Raw genomic sequence first — 25,239 nt, 5'->3', positions numbered from 1 at the left:
ACAGATGCTGATTTTTGGCACTGAAGACAGCAGGAGTTGTGGCTGGATGGTCTGGGCGCGTTTGCTTCTCTCCCAGTGGTGGGGAAGAGGTGACGTGTTGAGATGGTTTCTTGTCATCACGCTGGCAAACCTCACTTCTGCATGTTTTGTGGAAAGGGCAAAATGAGAAATGCAGAATGCAAACTACAGATATCCCTCAGGAAGAACTGTATTTAACAATCTGCAATCTTGATCATGATTCTAAAAAAATATTCCCCCCCAATGTTGATAGTTTCAGAAACCTGTTTTTTTTTCCCCTTTTCCTTCAGTATGCTGTTTGGAGATGACAACCAAAAGGAAAATTATCGGCCGCTTGGTGCCCTGCCGGTGTTTTCGTGGCGAAGAAGAAATCGTCTCAGTGTTGGATTACTCTCACTGTGGCCTACAGCAGGTGCCAAAGGAGGTGTTTAGCTTTGAACGGACGTTAGAGGAGCTTTACCTCGATGCCAATCAGATTGAGGAGCTACCTAAGGTAATCAATGTTCTGCCCGTAATCCAGATATCAAAGTCCTGTTTTTAAATGTGCCTTCAGCATGTGCCACAGCTCGGGAGGAGGGCTTGCTCTTGGCCAGGGGACCTGCTTGTTGTGGGATGAGTCGTGGATAGCCTACAGCAGGTGCCAAAGGAGGTGTTTAGCTTTGAACGGACGTTAGAGGAGCTTTACCTCGATGCCAATCAGATTGAGGAGCTACCTAAGGTAATCGATGTTCTGCCCGTAATCCAGATATCAAAGTCCTGTTCTTAAATGTGCCTTCAGCACGTGCCACAGCTCGGGAGGAGGACTTGCTCTTGGCCAGGGGACTCTTCCCCAAGCTGGAGACTCTAGAGAGTCCTCTATTGACTCTAGAGACTCCATTAGTTGGAAGGGACTTTTAAGACCATCTAGTCCAGTTGGCTCTAGAGACTCCATTACATTTTTACAAATCTTTTTTTTTGCCTATTCTGAAGAGTCCAGACTCCATTACATTTTTACAAATCTTTTTTGTGCCCATTCTGAAGAGCCTAAAGAGCTGAGCCACCGTTCCTGCAGTGGGGGCTGCGTGGGGAGGAGTCTGGCCACCCACCTCTCCTTGCATCACAGCACAGGAATGGGGGCAGCCAAGGAAGCCTTAAGTGGGGGAATTAACAGTTGTGCAAAAGAAGTACTTCTTAAAATGGCATTTCACAGAATCACCGCATTTTCATGGTTAAAGGGGACCTTTGAAATCATCGAGTCCAACTATAGACACACAGAGAAAAAACTCCCCAACAATCTCAGGCACTAGAGCATGCCCTGAAGTGCCACATCTACACGTTTCTTAAATCCCTCCAGGGATGGTGACTCCACCACCTCCCTGGGCAGGCTGTTCCAGTGCCTGACCACCCTCTCAGCAAAGTAATTCTTCCTAATATCTAATCTATACCTCCCCTGCCTCAAATTCAGGCCATTTTCTCTGGTCCTGTCATTATTCCCTTGGGAGTAGAGGCCAACCCCCACCTCTCTACACCCTACTTTCAGGCAATTGTAGAGGGCATCGTAGACCTTGACCTATTTGGTCCAAAGAGCTGAGCCACCGTTCCTGCAGTGGGGGCTGCGTGGGGAGGAGTCTGGCCACCCACCTCTCCTTGTGTCACAGCACAGGAATGGGGGCAGCCACGGAAGCCTTAAGTGGGGGAATTAACAGTTGTGCAAAAGAAGTACTTCTTAAAATGGCATTTCACAGAATCACCGCATTTTCATGGTTAAAGGGGACCTTTGAAATCATCGAGTCCAACTATAGACACACAGAGAAAAAACTCCCCAACAATCTCAGGCACTAGAGCATGCCCTGAAGTGCCACATCTACACGTTTCTTAAATCCCTCCAGGGATGGTGACTCCACCACCTCCCTGGGCAGGCTGTTCCAGTGCCTGACCACCCTCTCAGCAAAGTAATTCTTCCTAATATCTAATCTATACCTCCCCTGCCTCAAATTCAGGCCATTTTCTCTGGTCCTGTCATTATTCCCTTGGGAGTAGAGGCCAACCCCCACCTCTCTACACCCTACTTTCAGGCAATTGTAGAGGGCATCGTAGACCTTGACCTATTTGGTACCTCAACCAGGAGCACAGTAACATATGGAGTAGGTGATGTCGCACTTGGATCCTCTCTAGCACTGCTTTTAAAAGCAAGCTCTTTGTCAGGATAAAGCCGTTTATCCTTGCGGAGGAAATGCCACTGCTGACTAATATTTTTATTACTGGAAACGGGGTCCTGCAGTGAGATTACTGAAGTTATCCTTCCTCTGTAAAACTTCTGTCATAGAATCTTTAAACCTGTTCTTCTTTTGATTAATGTTTACTATAAGGAATTAAAAGTTACTGTACCTTAAGTGTTCTGGAAACACACGAAAGCAAGGTAGTGGAAAAACCAATTAATTGTAGGTGCTAGCTACATAATGAAGCATGAAGTAATGTAATCCATTCCTTAATTGAATTTTTCTCAACAATAATGAAAGGTGCTTACAAGTCTTTAATTAAACATTGTTCCAGTGTAATCCATTCTTCATCATCTCTCAATGTATTTCTTTCTTACACAGCATAGAGGCTTTATATAAATTCTATTTACAAATGTAGAAAACGTGCTTCTTCCATGACGAGGAGCTCCTTTATTCGGATAAGACGGTTCATTGCTTAAGATTGCTCTGTCCATGAAGAAATTTTTTACAGATGGCAAGGCAGGGTAGCTACAGTCCTTTAAGTGTCACGGGGAAAAATGATAAGGAGAAGTGCTTTTTCTCTCCTGCTGCTAGAAGGGGGAGCAGGGAACTGGGTATTCTTTCTGTCTCCACAGATATGAAATGGGTTGTGGTGGAGGCCATTTGACTGCTAATGAATACCTTCAGGACTGCTTCTCTCCCAATAATGATATGTTGTTAAACTTGTATATGTCTTAATTATGCTCCTGAAGAATATATGAAGTGTCTAATTCAGCCAGGGATTTTTTGGTGTGTTTGTTTTGTGTCTCCTGAAAGTACACATCGCCATGGTATTCAGACTAAATTGGGGTGCATAATGGAAGACAAACATATCAGGGCATAGAACAAGAGTAATATCCCATAATTCTAGAGGGAAAAACTGGGGTAAGGGGTCCAAAATTATGAAATTGAGCTGAAGGTAATAGTTGTTAGTGTCAGTCCTGATGGAAATGTGGACGCTTGTGAAACCTTGGCATGATGGTGTGGAATCATCTATTTTGTATTTGTTATTTGTGAAAGAAAACAGCAGATAAATACATACCTGGGAGAGATTTAAATGTAGAGGACTCTCTTTTTGTACCTTTTTTTTCCTCATTTTTCTTTGTTATAAATACTATTTTGAAGCAAATACTATATATTGAAGAAATCCTTTAAAATGGTCTTAAGTTTGAGTAAATGCATTGTTAAATATAGTCTTAGCTTGTATAAGAGAAGATTAATGGCAGTGTTAATTTACTTTCTTTATACCATTCATAATTTTTTTGTCTTAAGCATTTATTAATCATTACCATAAATTAAGCAGTCCAAATAATTTCTTGATCAAATTTTCTGCTTCAAAGATTTTTTGCTGCATGTCTCTGAACTTTTGTCACTATTCCAGAGGAAATTTGTTTTGTCACTTTTCTGTTAATTACCAAATGTTGTGTGCCTCTGACGTTACAATATTCTTTTGAAATTTTCTATGCAGAATGCTTTTTCTGCATTTTTTTTTCTGCTGTCTTCATCAGAATCTGATTTCTGGTTGCTAATTTCTAATATTTTTCTTTTAAGTATTTATAGGATTGTTATATAATTCTTATTCTCTATTTTCCCCTATATCTAGCCAAGTCTTTTATTTTATTTGCCTTTGTCTTCATTATCATGAACTGCTGATGGAAGTATGTCCATATTTGTACGAGTCAAATGAATCAGTGACTAATCAAAAAGAATATCGATTTTGATGAAGGTAGAGTCACTGGCAGTCAGTATCCGGAAAAAAAATTGTGGCAAGGCCATAAAGCACTAGAAACTGAGGAAGAAACATTTTGAAAATCCAGTGAAAAAAAAAAAGTGGGCAATTTTGGGCCTACATACCTGTATTTACACTCTCGTATTGTTTCTGTTACAACAGTGTGTGATGAAATTACTCCAGAGGGAATACTTTTTATTACACTTCTTCATTTCCCAGTTCAAAAGCCTTGTATCTGTTCTGATATTGCCAGAACTTCACGTTCCAAGACTTCCTTGGCTTTTAAAAGAGGAATTCTCCAGGGGAATCACTAGGAACATGCACAGGGAATTTAATTTTCCAGGAACAATAGTGTGGTGCAGTTTGTATATGAACCAAAATGCTGTGGGTTCCCTCTGCTGAAGAACACTATGGTCTGCAGCTGTTCTAAGGAGGAATTTCAAGAGGAGACCGTAGAGCCTATTAATGACCTTCCCTTCCAGTCCTGTCCAAAATGTTGCTTTTCCTTAAAAAAAAGAGGAAATGAGGTGCTCTCAGACACATTGCAAAGGAGTTCCTCGTTCTCTGGAGAGGTATTTCCCTTTATTAACACTGTCTGTGAGCAGGAACGTGCAGCCCAGTTTGGCTTCCAGGGACCACAGTCAATGTTCTGGCCGTTCCTAGAATTTCGACTGGGCCCCGATGTGGAGGGACCCTTCCATCTTTGGTGCCAAGTGACTGTGGTGGGAGGTTCTTCTTCTCAGCAGTTCTCATCCATGGGATTCCCTCTCTTTTTTCTGAGTGTAGATTGTCTTGAAGAAAAAACCTTGGAGAGAAGGTTATGGCAGTTTCAAAACGATCTAAAAATCATAAAAATCATTTTTCATGACTGCTTTCTCTTCGTAGCATGGTTTTATTAGTTTTTACATGTTGTATGAAATGGTGATCTTTCTTGAGCAACGCAGCGTGTTAAATAGGTGCTTTCAACTTGATTTACTGATAAGTTTTAAAGGAGGGTTGGTTTTGCAGTGGAAATTCTGAAATTTTATAAGATTTGAATCAAAATTTAGAATTTGAATTTGGGGGTTAAGGAACGTATCGTTTTGATAATGTCAAAGCATTTTGTTCCTGGAAGATGGCAAATTTCTTCTGCATGCAGTCAAAATATTTTAAAATCTATCATGAAATTGAATTATAAAACAATTTACCGCGAGCCACAAAAAAGCTCAACTGATGTGACACACGTGAAATATTGTGTACCTACAAAATGGTGATTGCAATGAGTATGTAGTTTTTGACAGAATACTCTATTTCAGCATTCCTGCTACCAATCAACTGTTGTGATTATCCTTGCCAGCTGCGGATGAGCTGTGTTTATGGTACTGAGCAGCCTGGAGAAATGTCCTCTCAAATAAGGGCTTTTCAAAATATTTTTTTGACGATTGAATTCTTATGTAGCAAATGTAATTTTGTGGGATTTGTTGCCTCTGTGGGTAAATAATGATGGTTAACTGGTCTGTTCCCTGAAATGCTGTAAAGTGTCTTTTTCGTGTTGCAGCAACTGTTCAACTGTCAAGCTTTACGCAAGCTGAGTATCCCAGACAACGACCTCTCCAGCCTGCCCACCACTATTGCCAGCTTAGTTAATCTCAGAGAACTTGATATCAGTAAAAATGGTAAGAGATCAAAAGTTACAAGTCTTTTAAAGAATTGTCATGACTGCGAACAGTGATGACATTTTAATTCCTAGCCATCAACAAACTTGTGAAAACTGGCTCTTGTTCTAGATTATGTGCTATTTTCCTGTCTGGCACTTTGGAGGAAGAAGTCTGGGTAGATTTCTACCTCATTTACTGCTCTGCCCCCCAAAAAATATGATTATGTGCTATTTTCCTGTCTGGCACTTTGCACAAAGACGTCTGGGTAGATTTCTACCTTATTTACTGGTCTGCCCCCCCAAAAATATAAAGAACAGAGTTTGCTTTAGCATAGTGTCCCATGATGACTTGTGACCAGTAAATGTTAGAAATAGGAGTGGGGAGACCATTTTTCAGTGCACTTATGAACCATTCCACTTTCCAAAGTGGCTTAGTCCTTACTGGGCTCTTGTGGAATGGATTTGAGATTCTAAAGCTGCAGGTAAACAACTAGCAGGATTTCTAGACTCGGTGACTAATTTACTGCTGTGCGTTTCCCAATTACTCATTTACATATTTACATGCTTAAAACCCTCTGCATGTCTGAACTTAAGCGTCTTTGTTTTGGGAATGAGGCTTAGGCACTCTTGAAGATTTTGAAACATTTCTTATCGGTGTAGGCTTAAGAGAGTCAGGATTATGCGGGCGTTCTCCCCAGAAGAGAGGGAGGCAAAGGAGAAGAACAGAAGCAGTTTGGAAAGAAATGAAAAGCACAAATATCAGTAGAAATGATGTCACTATTTAACTCTAGGAGAGTATAAAAATCAAGCATTAGCATAATAGTTTTAGTACAAGGAATGGTATCTGTTCTGGTATATTTATTTAGTGCTTAAGTATCACCTTCTAGACTATAGTAGTAAAATACATGTATTCTTCCTCTTATAGATTAACTCTGTTCTGAAAATGCCAAATGAACTCATGTATGAACAAAATGAGTTAAACAGGTTTTTTGATGTGTGTATAATAATTCTTTCAATGTTTTTTTTTTTTTTTTAGGAATTCAAGATTTCCCAGAAAATATTAAATGTTGTAAGTGTTTAACAATTATTGAAGCCAGTGTCAATCCGGTCTCTAAGTGAGTATCAGTAGCTTGTGTTTGCCTACTGCAGGTGCAGAAAATTTACACAAAAAGAACTGAAATTTAAAGACATTGTATCAAGTTCATTTGCAGGATTAATCTAAATTTCTTTTTAATTGTTTGAAATCCAGTGTTGATGTATCTATGAAAAGGTCTGTGTACTATGTAAAAAATGGGGTATCTTTCCATATGGTAAAGAAAGAGTTGGCAATTGGTCCCTTTATGTACCAGGAATAAGCCACGCTGCATCCTCATGTACTGTAAATCTCTTGGTTGGGACTTTAGCAACCCTTATTCCTTCCAAAAACTGGCAATAATAGTAACCAGAAAAAAAATCTGTGTTGTAATACCATGATTTATAAAATGGAGGGAAGGAAATGAAAGGGTGAAATTTTACTATTTCAGTTTAAAAAAGAAGAAAGGGATAGAAAGAAAGAAAAAGAAAGAAAACACCTTTGACTTAAAGCTCTCTGCTGGGAAGGCAGAAAAGGCTGATATAACGTGGATGTGCCAGGCATTTGGATTTCCTGTGGTTATAGCAATGTGGAAATGATGAACATGGGTGAAAATATTGTCTGTAACAAGTAAGAAATCCTAGAGAATTTGGGTAGAAAAAGAAGGTGAGAGAGAAAGTAAGCTTTCTCTTTCTAAATATACATTGTTATTGTTTCCATAGCAACTTTGGTGTGAGCATTAAGCTTTTAAATGTTTTTTTTTTTTTTAGGCTGCCAGATGGCTTCACACAACTTCTAAATTTGACCCAGCTCTATCTAAATGATGCCTTTTTGGAGTTTCTTCCAGCTAACTTTGGAAGGTAAGAGCTAGTCATCAAAGCATATCACTCTTTCCTGTGAACCTGGTTTTTGGCTTTGAGGGACCATTTTGAGCCTGTATTCTTTTTAAAAACAAAACAAAGCAAAGCAAAAGAAAAGAAAAAAAAAAAAAAACACAACAAAGAGACTTTGGCCTTTCCAGCCCTATTTTGATGAATGGTTGTTGTTAGGGAGAATGTTGTATGTCAGCAAGAATTTGATGATGAAGCGATGCAGTTTGGTGGCTTAGGGAGAAGGTGGGAGGAAATAGAAATTGAAGAAGAGCCTTGTCCTTGATCAAATGTGTTATTAAATTGTGGCAAGGGCAGAAAATAACAATGTGGTCTATGCCTATTGAAAAATGAACAGGAAGAAAAAGTGTTGTAAGTCAGAAAAGAAGAAACGACTGAGCACAGCAGAGTAACCAAAGGAAAAACCTGAAAGCAAAAAGAGAGAAGATTCAAAAGACAGCAGAGCAGAAAGGATTAGAGCGAGAGTAAAAATAAATGCAGCAGAAACTGAGCCAAAAAGTGTTAGATAAGGACAAGGCAGAGGGAGGGGGAAATCAAAGTTAACATAATTTGCCATTTAAGAGGGCAGTAGGAGGCGGTGGATCCTCACACGGCGCAGCTCCGGCAGAAACCTCGGGTTTATTCCACCTGTGTCACAGTGGGGAGGGAATGGTCAGCCTTCCTGCCCTCGGACTGTCCAGCTGGGCAAAGAGCTCAGAAGACAAAGGATTTACAGAGAAAATATATGCTGGTATATATATGTGTGCGTATAGATATATTTAAATATAGTTTTCACCTAGTATTAGTTTTTTCCTCATCCATCCAGCTACCTGTATGTGTGTTTTATTGCCCGGCTGGGAACATCAACTCAGCCTTCCAAAATTAATACTGAGGTGGCATAATACGTGTTGGAAATGACATGGAAATGCTCTGGCACTGAGAAATAGAAAGTGCTGCTCTCTCAGCAGTTACTTGATGGGCCTGTCACTGACCCTGGGCTGAGGCTGGGCTCTACGCTGGCATGCCTTTTAGAAAATCCTAGCTGAAGGAAGAGGAAGAAAAATTGTCATTGTTTGCATTTGGTGAGTGCTTGGAATCTCAGAGTAAATCCTGAGACAGCTGGGAATCAGACAGTATGTTCAGATGTCAAGGAAAAATAAATATATGAAATACCCTGCAATTTTATGAGATATGTAGTGTTTATAGTCATTATGCTCTTTCTAAAGCCTTGCTGGTACTGTGTCTAATAATCTTTCTCACTTAAAGACATGTCTCCTGTTCTAAATCTTTTAGCAGAAAGCACTAACGTTTTTTTTTTTCTTTTACAAATGTCTAAGCACAATGATGCTCATTCCAGTTGTGGTTTTTATTCCTTTATTATTATTCTGCTTCTATATTAACTATTTGGTATCTCACATTTACAAATCCTTGCCATGTTTCTGAAGCTTCCCACATTAGCATACAGGCATTGTGGGGGTTTTTTTAACAGCCACATGTAGCTCTTTAACTCTGTCTCCCTCATTGCTCTTCTCCAAATTTTAGTGCTCTTTTTCTATCTTCTGGTACACTAATATTCGTTATATCTCATTTACCCTTGACTCTGTTATATCTCATTTACTCTTGTGAATAAAGACAGGAGCAGAGTCTACATGAGCATCATGTAAACTTCTCTCCACATTGCTCATGTAAAGTTGTTCTTTTTAGTCCCGGTTAAGCCCAACTGTGGGACTTGAAAGGTTTTCTGCTTTATTTGATAGGAAAAAGATAACATCATAGTTTTCTAGTGATGCTCATTCCAGTTGTGGTTTTTATTCCTTTATTATTATTCTGCTTCTATATTATCTATTTGGTATCTCACATTTACAAATCCTTGCCATGTTTCTGAAGCTTCCCACATTAGCATACAGGCATTGTGGGGGTTTTTTTAACAGCCACATGTAGCTCTTTAACTCTGTCTCCCTCATTGCTCTTCTCCAAATTTTAGTGCTCTTTTTCTATCTTCTGGTACACTAATATTCGTTATATCTCATTTACCCTTGACTCTGTTATATCTCATTTACTCTTGTGAATAAAGACAGGAGCAGAGTCTACATGAGCATCATGTAAACTTCTCTCCACATTGCTCATGTAAAGTTGTTCTTTTTAGTCCCGGTTAAGCCCAACTGTGGGACTTGAAAGGTTTTCTGCTTTATTTGATAGGAAAAAGATAACATCATAGTTTTCTAGAAGAGCATAATGTTGGGAAGCCTGAGGCTCCATGAAACAGAAAACTGATGTTTTGCTGGTCAGAGCGCTATTTAAAGCTTTGTTGTATTTTCTTAAACTTTTCTCACACTTGTGGCACTAAAGGACCTGGACTGTAGAGACAGGATAATGTGAAAAGCAGCATCAATGAAATCCTTGCAACTCACCATGTAAAGTTCCTCAATAAATTTTCTTCACATCTAGAAACTGTGTTACCAGCCTCAAAGCTTGACTGGTGTGCCTCCGGGCTGACATCTCTGCTTAGAAATGGTACAATTACAAATTAGTTATGCAGAACTGCTTGGTTTCACACTGGCCTTGAGCAATCCCAGGCACGGGCAGCTCGTGCTTTGAATGTGCCTCCAAAAATAGTTGATTCCAGACGCCAGATTTTCTGGGAGTGGAGTTGTACAATTTGAGATGAAGAGGGAAGGGCCTTTTTTATCCTTTTGGTTTTCTATCCTGTAGAATCATAGAATCATAGAACGGTTAGAGTTGGAAGGGACCTTAAAGGTCATCACATTTCAACCCCCCTGCCACAGGCAGGGACACCTCCCACCAGACCAGGTTGCTCAAAGCTCCTCTGCTTTTTCCTCCTCCCATTGATTATAATTGTGGATTGAAGAACCAGCAAAAGGGTGATATGAATCAAAATCCTTTCATGTTTATCAAGTTATCTTCCTAGACAGTCTGGATAATACGACTATACTGCCCCAAATTCTGAAACTCTAATACATGAAGTTCTTCATCTCATCTGATGTGTCCTCCTTCCTTCCTTCCCATTGTCCTACTTCATGCAATTTATTGCGGTGGCTTAAATAATATTGCAGTGAGAGTTTGCACAATGGTGTGGAATTGTGAATTACTGTTGGATAGAGGTTCTAATTCCTGCCAGTCCAAATTTTAGTGCTCTTTTTCTATCTTCTGGTACACTAATATTCGTTATATCTCATTTACCCTTGAGTCTGTTAGATCTCATTTACTCTTGTGAATAAAGACAGGAGCAGAGTCTACATGAGCATCATGTAAACTTCTCTCCACATTGCTCATGTAAAGTTGTTCTTTTTAGTCCCGGTTAAGCCCAACTGTGGGACTTGAAAGGTTTTCTGCTTTATTTGATAGGAAAAAGATAACATCATAGTTTTCTAGAAGAGCATAATATTGGGAAGCCTGAGGCTCCATGAAACAGAAAACTGATGTTTTGCTGGTCAGAGCGCTATTTAAAGCTTTGTTGTATTTTCTTAAACTTTTCTCACACTTGTGGCACTAAAGGACCTGGACTGTAGAGACAGGATAATGTGAAAAGCAGCATCAATGAAATCCTTGCAACTCACCATGTAAAGTTCCTCAATAAATTTTCTTCACATCTAGAAACTGTGTTACCAGCCTCAAAGCTTGACTGGTGTGCCTCCGGGCTGACATCTCTGCTTAGAAATGGTACAATTACAAATTAGTTATGCAGAACTGCTTGGTTTCACACTGGCCTTGAGCAATCCCAGGCACGGGCAGCTCGTGCTTTGAATGTGCCTCCAAAAATAGTTGATTCCAGACGCCAGATTTTCTGGGAGTGGAGTTGTACAATTTGAGATGAAGAGGGAAGGGCCTTTTTCATCCTTTTGGTTTTCTATCCTGTAGAATCATAGAACGGTTAGAGTTGGAAGGGACCTTAAAGGTCATCACATTTCAACCCCCCTGCCACAGGCAGGGACACCTCCCACCAGACCAGGTTGCTCAAAGCTCCTCTGCTTTTTCCTCCTCCCATTGATTATAATTGTGGATTGAAGAACCAGCAAAAGGGTGATATGAATCAAAATCCTTTCATGTTTATCAAGTTATCTTCCTAGACAGTCTGGATAATACGACTATACTGCCCCAAATTCTGAAACTCTAATACATGAAGTTCTTCATCTCATCTGATGTGTCCTCCTTCCTTCCTTCCCATTGTCCTACTTCATGCAATTTATTGCGGTGGCTTAAATAATATTGCAGTGAGAGTTTGCACAATGGTGTGGAATTGTGAATTACTGTTGGATAGAGGTTCTAATTCCTGCCAGCACTTCAGCACACGTCCTGCTTCTGGGTAAAATGCAGTACTTTTGGTGGAGATCTGTTGTGTAGTCTTGGGCTGCCTCCGTGGAGCTGTAGAATTCAGTGCTCAAGAAATGCAAAAGCAAGTTGTGAACTAAAAGTTGCTTTCTATCCTGTAATAGATTTGGAAATATTTGAGAGAAATTAACTTTAACTATGCTTGCCTTGTTTTAAATAATCGGTAAGAATATTTTCAAATTACTGTGAAAAATGGATACATGTCAAAGTTTTTCAGAAGAATTCAGATAAGGAAAAATATGCCCTTACCTGAAGCTGCCTGTCCTTTCATGGAGCTGTTTGGTTCTGCATATATTTTGTATCATATTCAGCACCACAAGAACTGGACATCTTACTGTTGTGCCTTGTTGAAAGAAGTTGTTTCAAATCATTCTTATCGATTCCTGCACTAGTTCATGGAATGAACTAATTATTTTCTGTCATCTTTTTAGACTTGTCAAATTGCGAATTTTGGAGTTAAGAGAAAATCACTTGAAAACTCTACCAAAGTAAGTGAATGAGTATTTACATAAGTCTCTTTCACCTGAAATTTCCAAAAGTGCAAATTATTTGTATTGTTAGCAATGCAATGGTGTCATTTCTGTTAAGAGTTAATTTTTCCCATGGGTTAAAGGAATTCTACTGAAGGTTTTTAGCAAAAAAGGGAACATGGAATGGAAGATGGAGACTGGTACTTCAGCTGGCTGTGACTCAGTATCCGAAATCTATAACGTGACATTTCAAAATAGCAGATGTAAACAAAATTGGAAAACAACAGATGAGAGACCCCTGGTCAGTGATTATGTGACACTATTTTTCTCTCCAAGGAGTAATCTGATGTATTGAAAACGCTCTTGATGTAACCTCAGTAGAACAGTCTCCCCGTGTGTTCTGTACAGAAGTGAAATGTATTTGCTGTTTTGCAATGATGATCAGAAACCTGTATCATCAGAATATTGAGGAAATGTCAGTTTGATAGTGTTCCTTGGTGCTATTTACCAAAAAAAAGGTACGTTGCTATAATTTGTTGCTATAATTTGACCAACATTTAAATGATATTTTGGAAAGGAAACAGAAAAGAAAGGAAAAATAAATCTATACCCTTCCCCTGCTAAATATAGCAAGTTGCACTGCGTAAAGCAAGGAATATGGTTTTGAGTTCAGACCAGCATGATGTAATTGTTTTCTGTAACAGGGATCCTGACCAATGAAAAAATGTCCATAGATCTGGGGACTGGTAGAAACAGGGGTTCTGTGTTCCCATTACAAGTGAGACTTACAGTGGGGGCAATAGACTGTATTTATGAAACGTTGCTAATACTGAATTGCATATTATTTAGCTCATTTAAAAAGGGCACTCTTTTTAGCAGGGACGAATTTATCAAAATCTCCTACACAGGCGTTTTGCCCATAATGGGATATAGTGACATTTTCACTGCTTCCTGTGGGCTTTTATCCACAGTGCTTTCCTTTTTTTTTTAAGGAAGGCTATTTTTTGTGCTAAAGGCGATAGTCCTTGTATCAGAAAGTTTATACAGGAAGGCGTTTTCCACTGTTTCCTCTGCTCTGAGTTACATTTACTGTTTTGAAAGAGACACACAGGAAAAAGAGCTTCAACCTGTGACCAAAGTATTTGTCTGCAGATTTGCAGCCTTTGAGGTCTTTATCACCTGAAGGGCTGTTACCTGTGGTGGTACCCACATGGTATCTAACTACCTCTTAAACATCAGCCTCTCTGAGAAGGGAATTGCGTGGTCTTTGTGTGCAGAAGGTGCCTGTTGGAATAAAGGGACGTGTGTGCGCTGGGACTGGAGAGTCAGAATCTCACGACCAGAATTGTTTTGGTCAAAGGGAATGTTTTTGTATTTCTGGTCTAATTCAGATCCCACTAAAGATGATGACAGACTTGATACTGAATTCAGCGGGAGCAAGGCTGGGATTGCCTGTCAATGTTATTAATAAAAATAATTATATTTTTTTTCTGTGAGACGTGGTGTTGAACAGGCAAATTTTGGCAAGTGTTTGGAAGGTTGCTTATAAATGCTTAAGGGGGGTTGCTTATAAATGTTTATAAATACTTAAAGGGTGGGTGTCAGGAGGATGGGGCCAGTCTTCTTTCAGTGGTGCCCAGGGACAGGACAAGAGGAAATGGGCACAAACTGGAACGTAAGAAGTTCCACCTAAACATGAGGAGGAACTTCTTCACTTTGAGGGTGGCAGAGCCCTGGAGAGGCTGCCCAGGGAGGTGGTGGAGTCTCCATCTCTGGAGACATTCAAACCCCATCTGGACACGTTCCTGTGCAACCTGCTCTGGATGGACCTGCTCTGGCAGGGGGTTGGAGGAGATGATCTCCAGAGGTCCCTTCCAACCCCATATCATGCTGTGATTCTGTGAAGGCTCGTACCTGGGCGTAGCAGCCCCTGGTTCCAGTAGCACTGTTTGGTAAAGTGCCTGAGCGTGACTTTTCCCACTGTGTGTGATGCTGAAAGTGGGGAAGCTTTGATTCCTGTAACCAAGGGAAACGTTATTTGCCGGTGCGTTTCTTCTCTGCTCTGCGCGGTGGCAGGAGGCTTGGCCGTATGCTGCTGAGACAAACTGGAGAGGAAAGGTTTTGCTAATGCAAATGCTGTCCTTAAAACTGGTAGATAAAAGGGAGAGCTGTCTTAAAAAAAAAAAAAAAAAAAAAAAAAGTAAGAGGAAGGAAGCTGACAAGGTCATTTTTGCGTCAACTGGAACAAAAATGAGGGATCTGTGCATTTCTGGGCTGCTTTTATCCTCTGGAGCCATTTTCTCTGTAAGCAACAAAAGTGTAGCGGATAGATGGGAGTTAAGACGTATTACAGTGTTAATTTAGAGGATCTCCATTCTGGTTCCCAGTTAGGGTCAATTTGACCTTTTTTTTATGAAAAGGCAGTAATTGCGAGTCTAAAGCAGCATCTCTCTGCTTCCTGGCCCCGGGCAGGCGAGGGCTGAGCCTGGGAAGGTGCGGGGGGAGAGAGTTGGGGCTGTGGGGGGATGCAGACACGGGGATGGACTCCTTTGGGAGTCACAGGGGAATGGGAAAACGTTAAATACCATGGTCTCTTATTCTCTCAGCCAGTAAGAGAAGGAAAATCGTGACGAGAAAGCTGTGTCTACCATCTGCAGTTAAGAAAGCAAATGAGGAAACACAAACGAGTATATATTTTACAGTCTAATGTAAACCAGAATATATTTTACAGTCCAGTTGCAAAAAAGGTGATGCAGGTCTTTCAGGTGTATACTTAAAGGCTTTCTTCCTTGTCCTTGTATTTATTAGATAGATGATGAATAAGATAACTGGGTTATGTTGGTCATTTTTCCAGTTGTTCTAAAGTAAGAATGAACGTGTAAAAGGAAGACAACTAAATAACTTTAGTATTGTTATTTTGCTTTTAAATAGATTAAATATACTGTAATATATGTATAAATAGATGAAATATACTGTTAAATACACTGTGAGGCTGTTTTAAGTAATTTCTGCTCAGTACTATTACTATGTTCTGTGCAACTTAAAAGATGTTATCAAAAAGTAGATCATATTATTTCGTCTGTTTGATACCATAAAATATACATATAAAGAAGTCTTAAGGGAAATAATTAGCATTTTGACATAAACAGGAATTAAATTTGCTTTGTGCTTACCCAAGCTCTAATTTTGCTGTATTTCAGACTAACTCAACAGTCAAGGCTGTTGTAAAAAGTATCCATGGTAACCGAATGCAAAATGTTCTAAAATCATATACAAAAATATCAGATTAAGTAAATACTAAGTATACTTGGCTGATAATAAATAATAAATTAATGAAATACTAAGTATAGTCTAGTAACCAGAGCAGAGATCTCCAAAGTGTCCCTCTTTAACGCGTCCTGCATCAAAAAACGGGAACTTCCCTTTGCTGAATTTGTTGATGTAATTTTACAGCGTCTAAAACGTGTCCAAGGATATCACTGTATTCCTGGACACTTTCCTGATAGGAAATTAGTGAGGCGTTGTTCCGAAAGTGCTTTGGAGTCTCTGCTGATTCCTCCTGACAGGGAGACCCAGCACCTGAAATCACGCCGTCTCGCTCCGTCGCGCCGGGCGGGAGCCGTATGGAGCTCTTCAAATGAAAATGCTGCAGGACGGTCCTAGTGTCTGTCAGCAGCACTTTCTCCTCAGAAAACACCTTACAAAGGCTTGCAAATATTTCTAACATACTGTGAAAATATTTGTGTGCCTAACCTACAGATCTTCACAACGCCGTTTTATCAAATCAGTACTTTGTTTTCTCTCTTACACTGTTTGATTAAAGATTATTATTTATTGATTCTGGCTTCCAGGATCTTTTGAGCATTTAGAAGTATTTGGCTGTCTGTGGCCAGTATTGCAAATAATTTTTAATATTTTATCAAAGCTTTGCTTTGTACTACAAAACCAGAGAAATCTGTTTTGTTCTCGTGAATTTCTGGTAAATGTTTCAAAGCCATTTGTGAGATTCTGACCTGGTTTCTTACATTTGAACAATGTCACCAGCGAGACGACAGGGCTGTCTTTTGGCTTGAAGAACCAACTAAGACAATTTTTATTACTCTGTTTGGATAAAAATGTGCTTGATCTTCACTGGCTGTAGCAACATTTAATATTCCTGTGTAATAGCTTGGATGGTGTTTCACAGACTGTGGCCCTCAGTAGCTCCGTAGTGTTCTGTTCTGTAATTCTGTAATTCAAATGCTCTGTATTTATAGCCCCAGGTGAGGTGTTCCCATTGCCAGGGATGTTTTCACTCCTTTTGCACCCAAACTGACACAATTAAGATCAGTGGACAGATTCCCGTTGGCTCTAGTGGGTTTTGAATGAGGTGTTTTGTGCTTTGGTGTTTAATTATGCTGTGTTCCAGTAATTTCTGAGTGGAAGGAAGTAATTCCCAGTTTTCCATCCTGCTGGGTGATGCTGGAGCTCAGCCTGGATGGGGAGATGCGGGGAGAGAGGCGGCTGCCAAGGGAGGAGCCGCTTGGGGAGCGGTGGTGGGAGATTGATGAGTCCCACAGGTCCCACCAGGGACCCATCTTGCCCTGGTCCTGTTTGTGGCACTGATCAGCTCTTACCCTGACCCTGACCTGAGTGACTTGGTGACTCTAAACCTCTTTTCTTTAATATCCCTTTGCTGTGTCATTTATTAACTAACCAGCCTGTGTCCCAGCCCCTCCTCCTCCACTCCTTTAAAATTGGTACTTTTTCCAATCCCTGGTTATTTTTTTTATCCGTGTGAAGACCCTCTCTGGCCACAGACCAGGTTAAGTTAAGAACTTTCAATGAAGGACCTTTGCACATACCTCTTTGTAGACTCTATTGTCTGGCTCTTTCTTACTCTTGACCCTTTCAAAGGACTCCAGAAGTATTTTGGGTCATCCCTACTCATCACAAAAACTGTTCTGAATTTCCCTGGTGTGTCATATTTGTCTGCATATCCCCTCATTCTGTTGTTTGAAAGAGTTCCTGGTAATTTGTCTGGTCCTGTTTTCAGTCACTGGGCTGTGGTTTCCTCTGCTTATCTGGGCCTGATTTACAAATCGTGGTGATGTTGGTGACACACTTTGTGGTCATCCCGTGCTGTAGCCCCATGAGAGAGGTTTTGTGTGTCCTACCTGTGTGTTGTCTGAGCTCTTAGCTGTGGGTGAGCATTGCAGCACGGGAGCCTCCCCAAACTGTGTACGAATACAGAAAATTAATTTGGTTTTCCTTTTCTGACCTCTTATTTTCCACTGAGCATTCCTTTCATATCTTTTCCATAGACTCTGGCAGGCTTACTTAGGTGGAACTTCTTATGTTCAAGTTTGTGCCCAGTCTTCTCTGAGCCTCCCCTCAGTCTTCTCCAGACTAAAAAGACCCAAGTCCCTCAGCGTTTCCTCATAAGAGAGATGCTCCAGGCCCCTCATCATCTCTGTAGCCTCTGCTGTCCCCTCTCCAGCAGTTCCCTGTCCTTCTGGAACTGGGGAGCCCAGAACTGGACACAGTGCTCCAGATGGGGCTTCCCCAAGGCAGAGGTTTTTTCCCTCATAAATGATAAGGCAGTTAGATTAGGCAGACTTCACATTACTACAGACTATATTTTTCATTCCATCTTGTCTGTTTTCCAGGGTGTAGCTTGGTTTGTGTATTAGTACTAAAGACCCATCATAGACCCATTGATGGTCATTGCATTGGGCTTTAAAGGAACCAGGAGATTCAGGCTGATGAAAGAACCTTCGTAGGAGAGAAGAAGGAATCAGTAAAGCCTAAAATATCTTACAGCATAATGACACCAGCATATTTAGGAAGCAGAGCTGTTCTTGCCCTGCCCTAGGAAGAGCACAGTCTGACTTTCTGTTCTGTCCACAATTTAACCCAGCCTCAACTCCAGACTACCGCTTTCCCTCCTTTTTTGGGCCAAGCATTCTAGGAGCCGTGGCACCCACGCTGTTCTGTCCACAATTTAACCCAGCCTCAAATCTAGACTACCGCTTTCCCTCCTTTTTTGGGGCAAGCATTCTAGGAGCCAGGCACCCACACAGAGCTCAGAGATGGTTCCCCTCGCTGAGGTTCGTCCTGCTACTTGCTGGCAGGCTGAGGACCTGTGGTCATGCCGGGATGGTGCAGAGTTATTACACTAATTGAAGTAAATCACTGATTCTTCAACCAAATCCAGTAGCTAAATTTACAGCTTAGTTGGGAAAGGAACGTTCTGAGCACATTTCAAATGTAACAACAAAATCTTTTCATTTCTCCAACAGTCGTATTTAAGCCTGGTCTGGTTACTGCTCCTATGAAAGCTCATTAATTTGCATTGAATTTTATATTTTCTGAGCTTAGGCTCTGTCATAAATATTCATTGCTCTTCACAGCAACAAATGTCAGCAGACCTGCCACTCCTGAGCTGAATGTTTCGGAACATTAACATCCTATTGAATTCCTGAGAGCAATCAAGAATATTTCATCTCTCAGGAAAGAATCTGGAAAATACACCCGTGCTGTCGCTTGCACCAAGCATACAGACAACCTGTCTATATTCTTCTCAAAAATCTTTGAGTAAATTAAAGTAGTTAGCATGATCTTTGCTCTTAGAGCTGTTTGGGCTGAGGAAAACACATTTTTGGGGGATTTCTTTCAGTAGAGATTTGTAAAATTGAAAACCTGTAGAAGCGGCATTTGTCAATGGTGAGTCATTAGTGTCTGTGAAACTCTAGGTGCTGGTAATTGATGAGAAAATACTTGTATTTGTTGTACTCATCCCAATGACTCATTGTTTCCCAATTGAAGCTGTGGCTTCTCGTCTCTTCTTTGGTTTTCTTGACAGTAGGTGTTACAGCTATTGTTTTTCTGCAACACTGTGCCTTTAGGAAATAATGCACAATGGAGTCTTTTAGTCTTGAGAAGAGAAGGCTGAGGGGGGATCTGATCAATGCCTCTAAATACTTAAAGGGAGGGTGTCAGGAGGATGGGGCTGGTCTTCTTTCAATGGTGCCCAGTGACAGCACAAGAGGGAACAGGCACAAACTGGAGTATAAGAAGTTCCACCTAAACATGAGGAGGAACTTCTTCACTTTGAGGGTGGCAGAGCCCTGGAAGAGGCTGCCCAGGGAGGTGGTGGAGTCTCCTTCTCTGGAGACATTCAAACCCCACCTGGACACGTTCCTGTGCAACCTGCTCTGGCTGACCCGTCGCTGGCAGGGGGTTGGACTGGGTGATCTCTGGAGATCCCTTCCAACCCCATATCATTCTGTGATTCTGTGAGACGTTACCAAAGGGATGGATCCGTAGCAGCTCATGTGAAGGAAAAACAGGATTTCTCTTGGTCTTCAGCAATTGCTCAGAATTAATTTGCTTTGTGAAGAGTAAAAGCTGTAGATCAAGTTCTCAAGTGCAGCCTCTAAAATTGGAAGAACCGTGTAATTCTGAAGGCAACAGCAATGAAAAACTGGCTGAAATTTAATAGTACAGTGTGCAAGGTCTTGTACCGAGGGACTAATAGGAATTTATGTTATAAATTAGGGGTTCTTCAGTCAGAAATCATGTTGGAAAATAAAGACGAGTTTATTAGTAGGATGTAAAATGTCTGTGAGTCATCGATCTAATAGAGCCGTGACAATGCAAAATGTTCTTTGTCAAAGTATTCTCATGAGAGACAAAGCAGAGTTTGTGACATCATATAAAAAATGAGGGAGGCCTCATTTGGAAACACTCCCGATGACGTGGGGATGAGGAAGACCTAAACAAGGTCTTAATTGGGTAGAAAAAGTAATGAATGCTGAGTGTATTATTTGGGACAGCCTTAAATATAATGTGTTGCTTAATCTAAGAAAACAGAATTTGGGGAGAGAGCTGGTAGTGGTTGTCTCTACACACACAGCCAGGGTAGGCAGCTTGGAAGAGAACTGTTTCTACTGCCTGGACAAGAGGGAGAGCTGTGTGTGGTTCAGCAGAGATACAAATGGGATAAACTGGTCTTGAGAGGGAGGAATGAGAGGTTTCCAAAGCGTCATGAGTCATCAGTACCTTCTCCCTCCTCCTTTTAAGATTAAAGAACACTGTTCTGCATTTTGCGGAAAGAGTGGGTCTTCTCCATGCCATGGAGGTGGGCAGTGGGAGCAGCAACTGGGCTGGTCCCAGTCCCATGGCCGCTGGAAGAGGGGACCTCCAACCCCACCAAGGTGGCCCAACAGAGAGGACATGCCAGCAGGGACAGGCAGGCTTCTGGTTTTCACCAGAAAATTGTGGAAAGATTAAACTCCGATGGCACATGTTGCAGTACTGACAGTTTGAGATCCTCAGTGCAACCCAACATCAAACCTGCTCTCTGCATAAGGCAAATTTTGGTGGTTTTGAAGTAAACTGGCTGAAATCACCCAGAAAGGGTAAGTTTTCATCACAAACGATTTAACTACATCATAAGATTCTTTGTCTTGATCAGCACTTTGATATTCCTTTGAAGATGTTTGCGTGCATTGTTCTGTTGGGTTTTGTTGTTTTAAATCAGTACATTTCTGAGAAATACTTATTTTCCAATTATCTCTGTCCTCTCGGTTTGCAATTGTTTTAGTGCAATCTTCCTGCTTTGCCAAAATATTGCATACCTGTAATTTTACTCCTGGTTTGAGTCAGGAATAAAAGCACTTTATGGATCATGATGATAGGGTTGAGGTTTTTTCCTTTTGTTAAAATTAGCCATTTTGTATTGATGTGTTTTCAGTCTTAAAATGTGAACCCCTGTTTTACAGTCTTGACTGCACGTTTTTACGTTTTGATTGTAATAAAATAAAACTGTGTGAAAATACAGGCAATATGTTTAGCCACACAGTTCTGTTTCTGAAAATTGCTGCTGAGTATGTTTGCTGTAGAAATTCAGAGTCTACTTGAAAAGTCATTGTTTAGACTTACCTGGTGTATAATTACATTATATTGCAGTACAATGGGAAGTTGGTAATCTTCTGTTGGGCTTTTTTTTCCTGCAAATGTCTCAAGTTGTAATGAATCTCTGGGTTTGAACTGCGACTATTTACATTACAACAGTACTTCTGTGCATTCTAGTTCCACAAAAGAGTGGTTCTCAAAAATTCTTTGAAAAATACACCCTCCTGGTTTTGTAGAATGTTTTACTATTGCTGCTCAAATATCTTCCTTGATAAAGGGCAATGGATATGTTTTATTCCAATAATTCAAAAGCACAGAAGGACAGTCTCATCTAAAGCTTTCCATGAAAAATATATCAAAGAGTTTTTCCTTCTGGGTAATGATTGAAGGTGTGAAAACAATCTTTTTGGGCGCGTATACTGAAGTATCTGTTGCAGCTTCACGAATATATATATATATTGCAACAAAAACTTAAGGGGGGGGGGCATGGGTGGAGAATCCTATTTTTCACTTAGAAGAATTTACTCTTTCTTCCTTTGGATTCCGAGTGTATTTTTATTTGTTCTGTAAATACAGTGTGAAAAATTTTTAATTTTCTCTAACATTCTTCTTTCCATTTCTTTCTTTCCCCCAAAATTTAGATATAGAGCCATAGAGAGTAAGAGCTCTATAAAGTGGTGGTGGGCAGTATACATGTTCCTTTTTCCCCTGCTCTGGGTAATTAATTAATTAATTAAATTTATTTTACAGACTGATTAAATCAAAATTTTTGTGAGTCATGAGTTATTTCTTTTATTCCCTGGCCAATCACTTAGCAATGCTATAGCTGGTATAATCCAGAATATTAAATGCTGCCCTGGGAATACCAAACTTTTTATTAATTCCACTGCCATCTAGTCCAGATGAATCCCTTCTCATATAGCTAGTGTGTACTGAATGGTGACATTCCTCTTAAATAATCATTTCAGCATAAAAACTGGCATATATCACTCAAAAGCACCTTTGGTGATTTATCAAAATAGTGTTTGAAACACTATCGGGTTAAGGGATTTTGATGCTGTTCCCTATTTCAATACTCTGACTTTTGGAGAGAAGTGTAAACGTTTCCCAGGTTTTGCAGTGTTGGGAGACTGCAGATACAGCCTCGAGTCTTCCTTGAGTTTCATCTCAGCAGGAATGAGCCAAAAAAGGATTCAGAAAGAGAGTCAGACATTGAAAACGCCATGATCTGTTACCTTCTTCAGATGTGAAATTTCCTGAATAGAAGTGATAATTATTATTTCCTTTCACCTGAAAATGGAGTTGTAAAAAGCGTTCTTGTGACTTAAGAACATTAGTCCCTTTGGCTCAAGTAACATTTATAGTCCTGACATCCTTATCGCTTCCAAAATCCCATTTTAGGGAGTAGATTTGCAAAAATCGCAGGTTGCCTTAAGTGTGTCGGAGTCAGTGGGACAGACAGTTCGTATCAGCTGAGAATCTGTCCAGAAGCATCTAAACATAGGTTTAAAAGCTTAGCTTTAGCCTCCTATTTCTTGAAATGCCGTTCCACTTTCTTCCTAGTTCATTATAAAGATGTAAACCGTTTCCCACATTTTGACATTACAAATATTTTTATCATCCACGATGACCTGTTTTCTTCAAATAGTAACTCTGGCTGAGTTTAATAAATCACATTCCAGAAGACGTGCTACTTTGGCACTACATTATTAAAATACTGCCAATATTTTAATAAGCAACTACTACTTTGTATCTTCCCTCTAGGCTTTTTGAAAATAAATGTATTTGCTGCTCAGAGAAGCTCAGAGAAGACGCAGAAAAATGTATTATATTGTTTTCTTACTATAAGAACGCTCTTCCAGCACATATAGTGGGTCAAACTTGTCTTAAAAGCTGCCTTAATTGTTTTTGTCACATTATTTTCATAGAATCGTAGAATCATAGAATGGTTTGGGTTGGAAGGGACCTCAAAGATCATCGAGTTCCAACCTCCCTGCCCTGGGCAGGGACACCTCTCAATAGAGCAGGTTGCTCAAGACCCCATCCAGCCTGGCCTTGAACCCCTCCAGGGATGGGGCATCCACAACTTCCCTGGGCAACCAATTTTGGCCATATCTCCAGTAAGGGATGCTCTGGGAGAAGGTAGAGGCAGGACTCAGGTGTCGTGGTGCCCACACCAGGGCTGCTGCTGCCATCGAGGACAATCCTGATATCACTTAAATTAATGGTTTGTACCCGGCAGAGTTCATGCTGTGTCATTTCAATGTGGCAAAAAGAGCAGAAATTAGAGCCCTGTTTCATACACCAAATATTTTTGTATTCATTTGTTTCTTTAAAATGTCCATTTAATGCAGAAGTGATTTATTTCTTTGGAAGAGCTTATATCTGACTAGATATAAGTATGTAGATATAAACCCTGAATAGAAGGGTTAAATTTCAGATGAAGACTTCACAGCACAAAGCGGTGGGAGGGGAGAACATTTATAACCAGGGAGAATCACTCCAGCCCACCTTACGCTCATTTTCCACCTAATTATCCCAGAGCCCTGAGCTCCTCCCAGAATAACCGGGAGCTAAACACACAAAGGGTTCATTCTGCCGGTTGTTAATGGGATCTAATTTGGTCCTGCTCAGACCCCGTGCTCTGCTTTCTCAGGTGTGGTTGGTTCATGGGATGCAGGGAAATTGCTCCTTGTACTCAGAACACCTTACGTCGGTATCCTTTTAATTTTACTTGATTGGGAAAAGAAGAAAAAATAATCTACAGAGTGAAAACTGCGAGAGGAGTGAAATAGAGAGAAGATGACTGCTGGAGTGCAGTGAGAACAGGATGGGCTTTCACCTGCCGTGACCTGCTGGAACAGGAGACTACTGGAAGCCCGTGTTTCTCTGGTGTGGTGATGGCTTGCAGGTAACACATCTCTCCTCCAGCATCTGCCTGCCCTCTGAGACACCCTCCTGCCTGAGCTCCCACCAATGGCTCGGCCACCCTGGGACAGTGTCACTTCAGAGCTCGTTGGATTAAGGGTGGATGGTTCTGAGCTAAACATCTGTAAGGATATTTTTTAGCTGTTGCCATCCTAGAATCATAGAACCGTCTCGGTTGGAAGGAACCTTTAAGATCATCTAGTCCAACTATCAACCTAACTCTGATTAAAAAAACAAAACAAACAAAAAAAAACATACAAAAAAACCCCGCACATCACTAAACTATGTCTCTAAGCACTATGCCAACCTGTCTTTTGAAAACCTCCAGGGATGGTGCCTCAACCATTTCCCTGGGCAGCCCATTCCAAGGCTTCACAACCCATAATCCTGAGCCATATCAAAGTAGAAACTCTACCTGCAGATGCTGTGAGCTGTGAATGGCCATTTGTCCCTCTGCACGAGAGGGAGGGGACCTGCTGTGACCTGTGTTCCTACAGTATTTATGGAAATATTTATGCCTTGTAGCCATCTTTGTAGCATGAGTGGATTTTCCATGCTTCTCCCATTCCAGTGTCTCCAGTGGACTGGTTCAGCTGAAGGTCACAAGTTTGCTTCTTGTCAGTGGATTGTGAAACAAATCCTAGAATCACAGAACATTTTGGGTTGGAAAGGATCTTAAAGATCTTGGAGTTAAAGATCTTCCTTGGGCAGGGACACCTCCTGTTGCTCCAGGTTGCTCCAAGCCCCCTCCAACCTGCCCTTGAACCCCTCCAGGGATGGGGCAGCCACAGCTTCTCGGCCAACCTGGGCCAGGCTCTCACCACCCTCACAGCAAAGTTCTCCCTGAGATCTCATCTCCATCTCCCCTCTTTCAGTTTAAACCATTGCACCTTATTCAGAGTGTGGGAAAGCAAGTCTATTGGAGACCCTGTCAGTAGAGGTCTTCCAGATCTTACAAACTGCACTTTGACAGTTAAAACTGCTGGATTTCACCTATGAAAGAAATCAGATGTTCTTCTGAGGGGATGTAAC

The 25,239-nt window shown here is 40.8% G+C and overlaps 1 protein-coding gene across 5 annotated transcripts in view; it reads left to right on the top strand.

Moving 5' to 3' along the window:
• Nucleotides 1-314: 314 nt before the first annotated feature.
• LRRC7 (leucine rich repeat containing 7) overlaps nucleotides 315-25,239 on the top strand; it is a 117,425-nt gene continuing 92,500 nt past the window's right edge. For all 5 annotated transcript variants that reach the window (XM_014937591.1, XM_014937552.1, XM_014937561.1 and 2 more), the window contains exons 1-5: nucleotides 315-511; nucleotides 5,522-5,639; nucleotides 6,657-6,735; nucleotides 7,463-7,552; nucleotides 12,343-12,399. In XM_014937591.1, coding sequence (XP_014793077.1) covers nucleotides 323-511; nucleotides 5,522-5,639; nucleotides 6,657-6,735; nucleotides 7,463-7,552; nucleotides 12,343-12,399 — 533 coding nt within the window. In that variant the 5' untranslated portion in view covers nucleotides 315-322. The remainder of the gene's footprint in view (nucleotides 512-5,521; nucleotides 5,640-6,656; nucleotides 6,736-7,462; nucleotides 7,553-12,342; nucleotides 12,400-25,239) is intronic.

The sequence above is a fragment of the Calidris pugnax genome, unplaced genomic scaffold, assembly GCF_001431845.1.
Source record: "Calidris pugnax isolate Ruff unplaced genomic scaffold, ASM143184v1 scaffold29, whole genome shotgun sequence".
Classification (NCBI taxonomy): Eukaryota; Metazoa; Chordata; class Aves; order Charadriiformes; family Scolopacidae; genus Calidris; species Calidris pugnax.
Note: the sequence above shows the minus strand (reverse complement) of the source record. Positions and strands in the feature narration are given on the sequence as shown.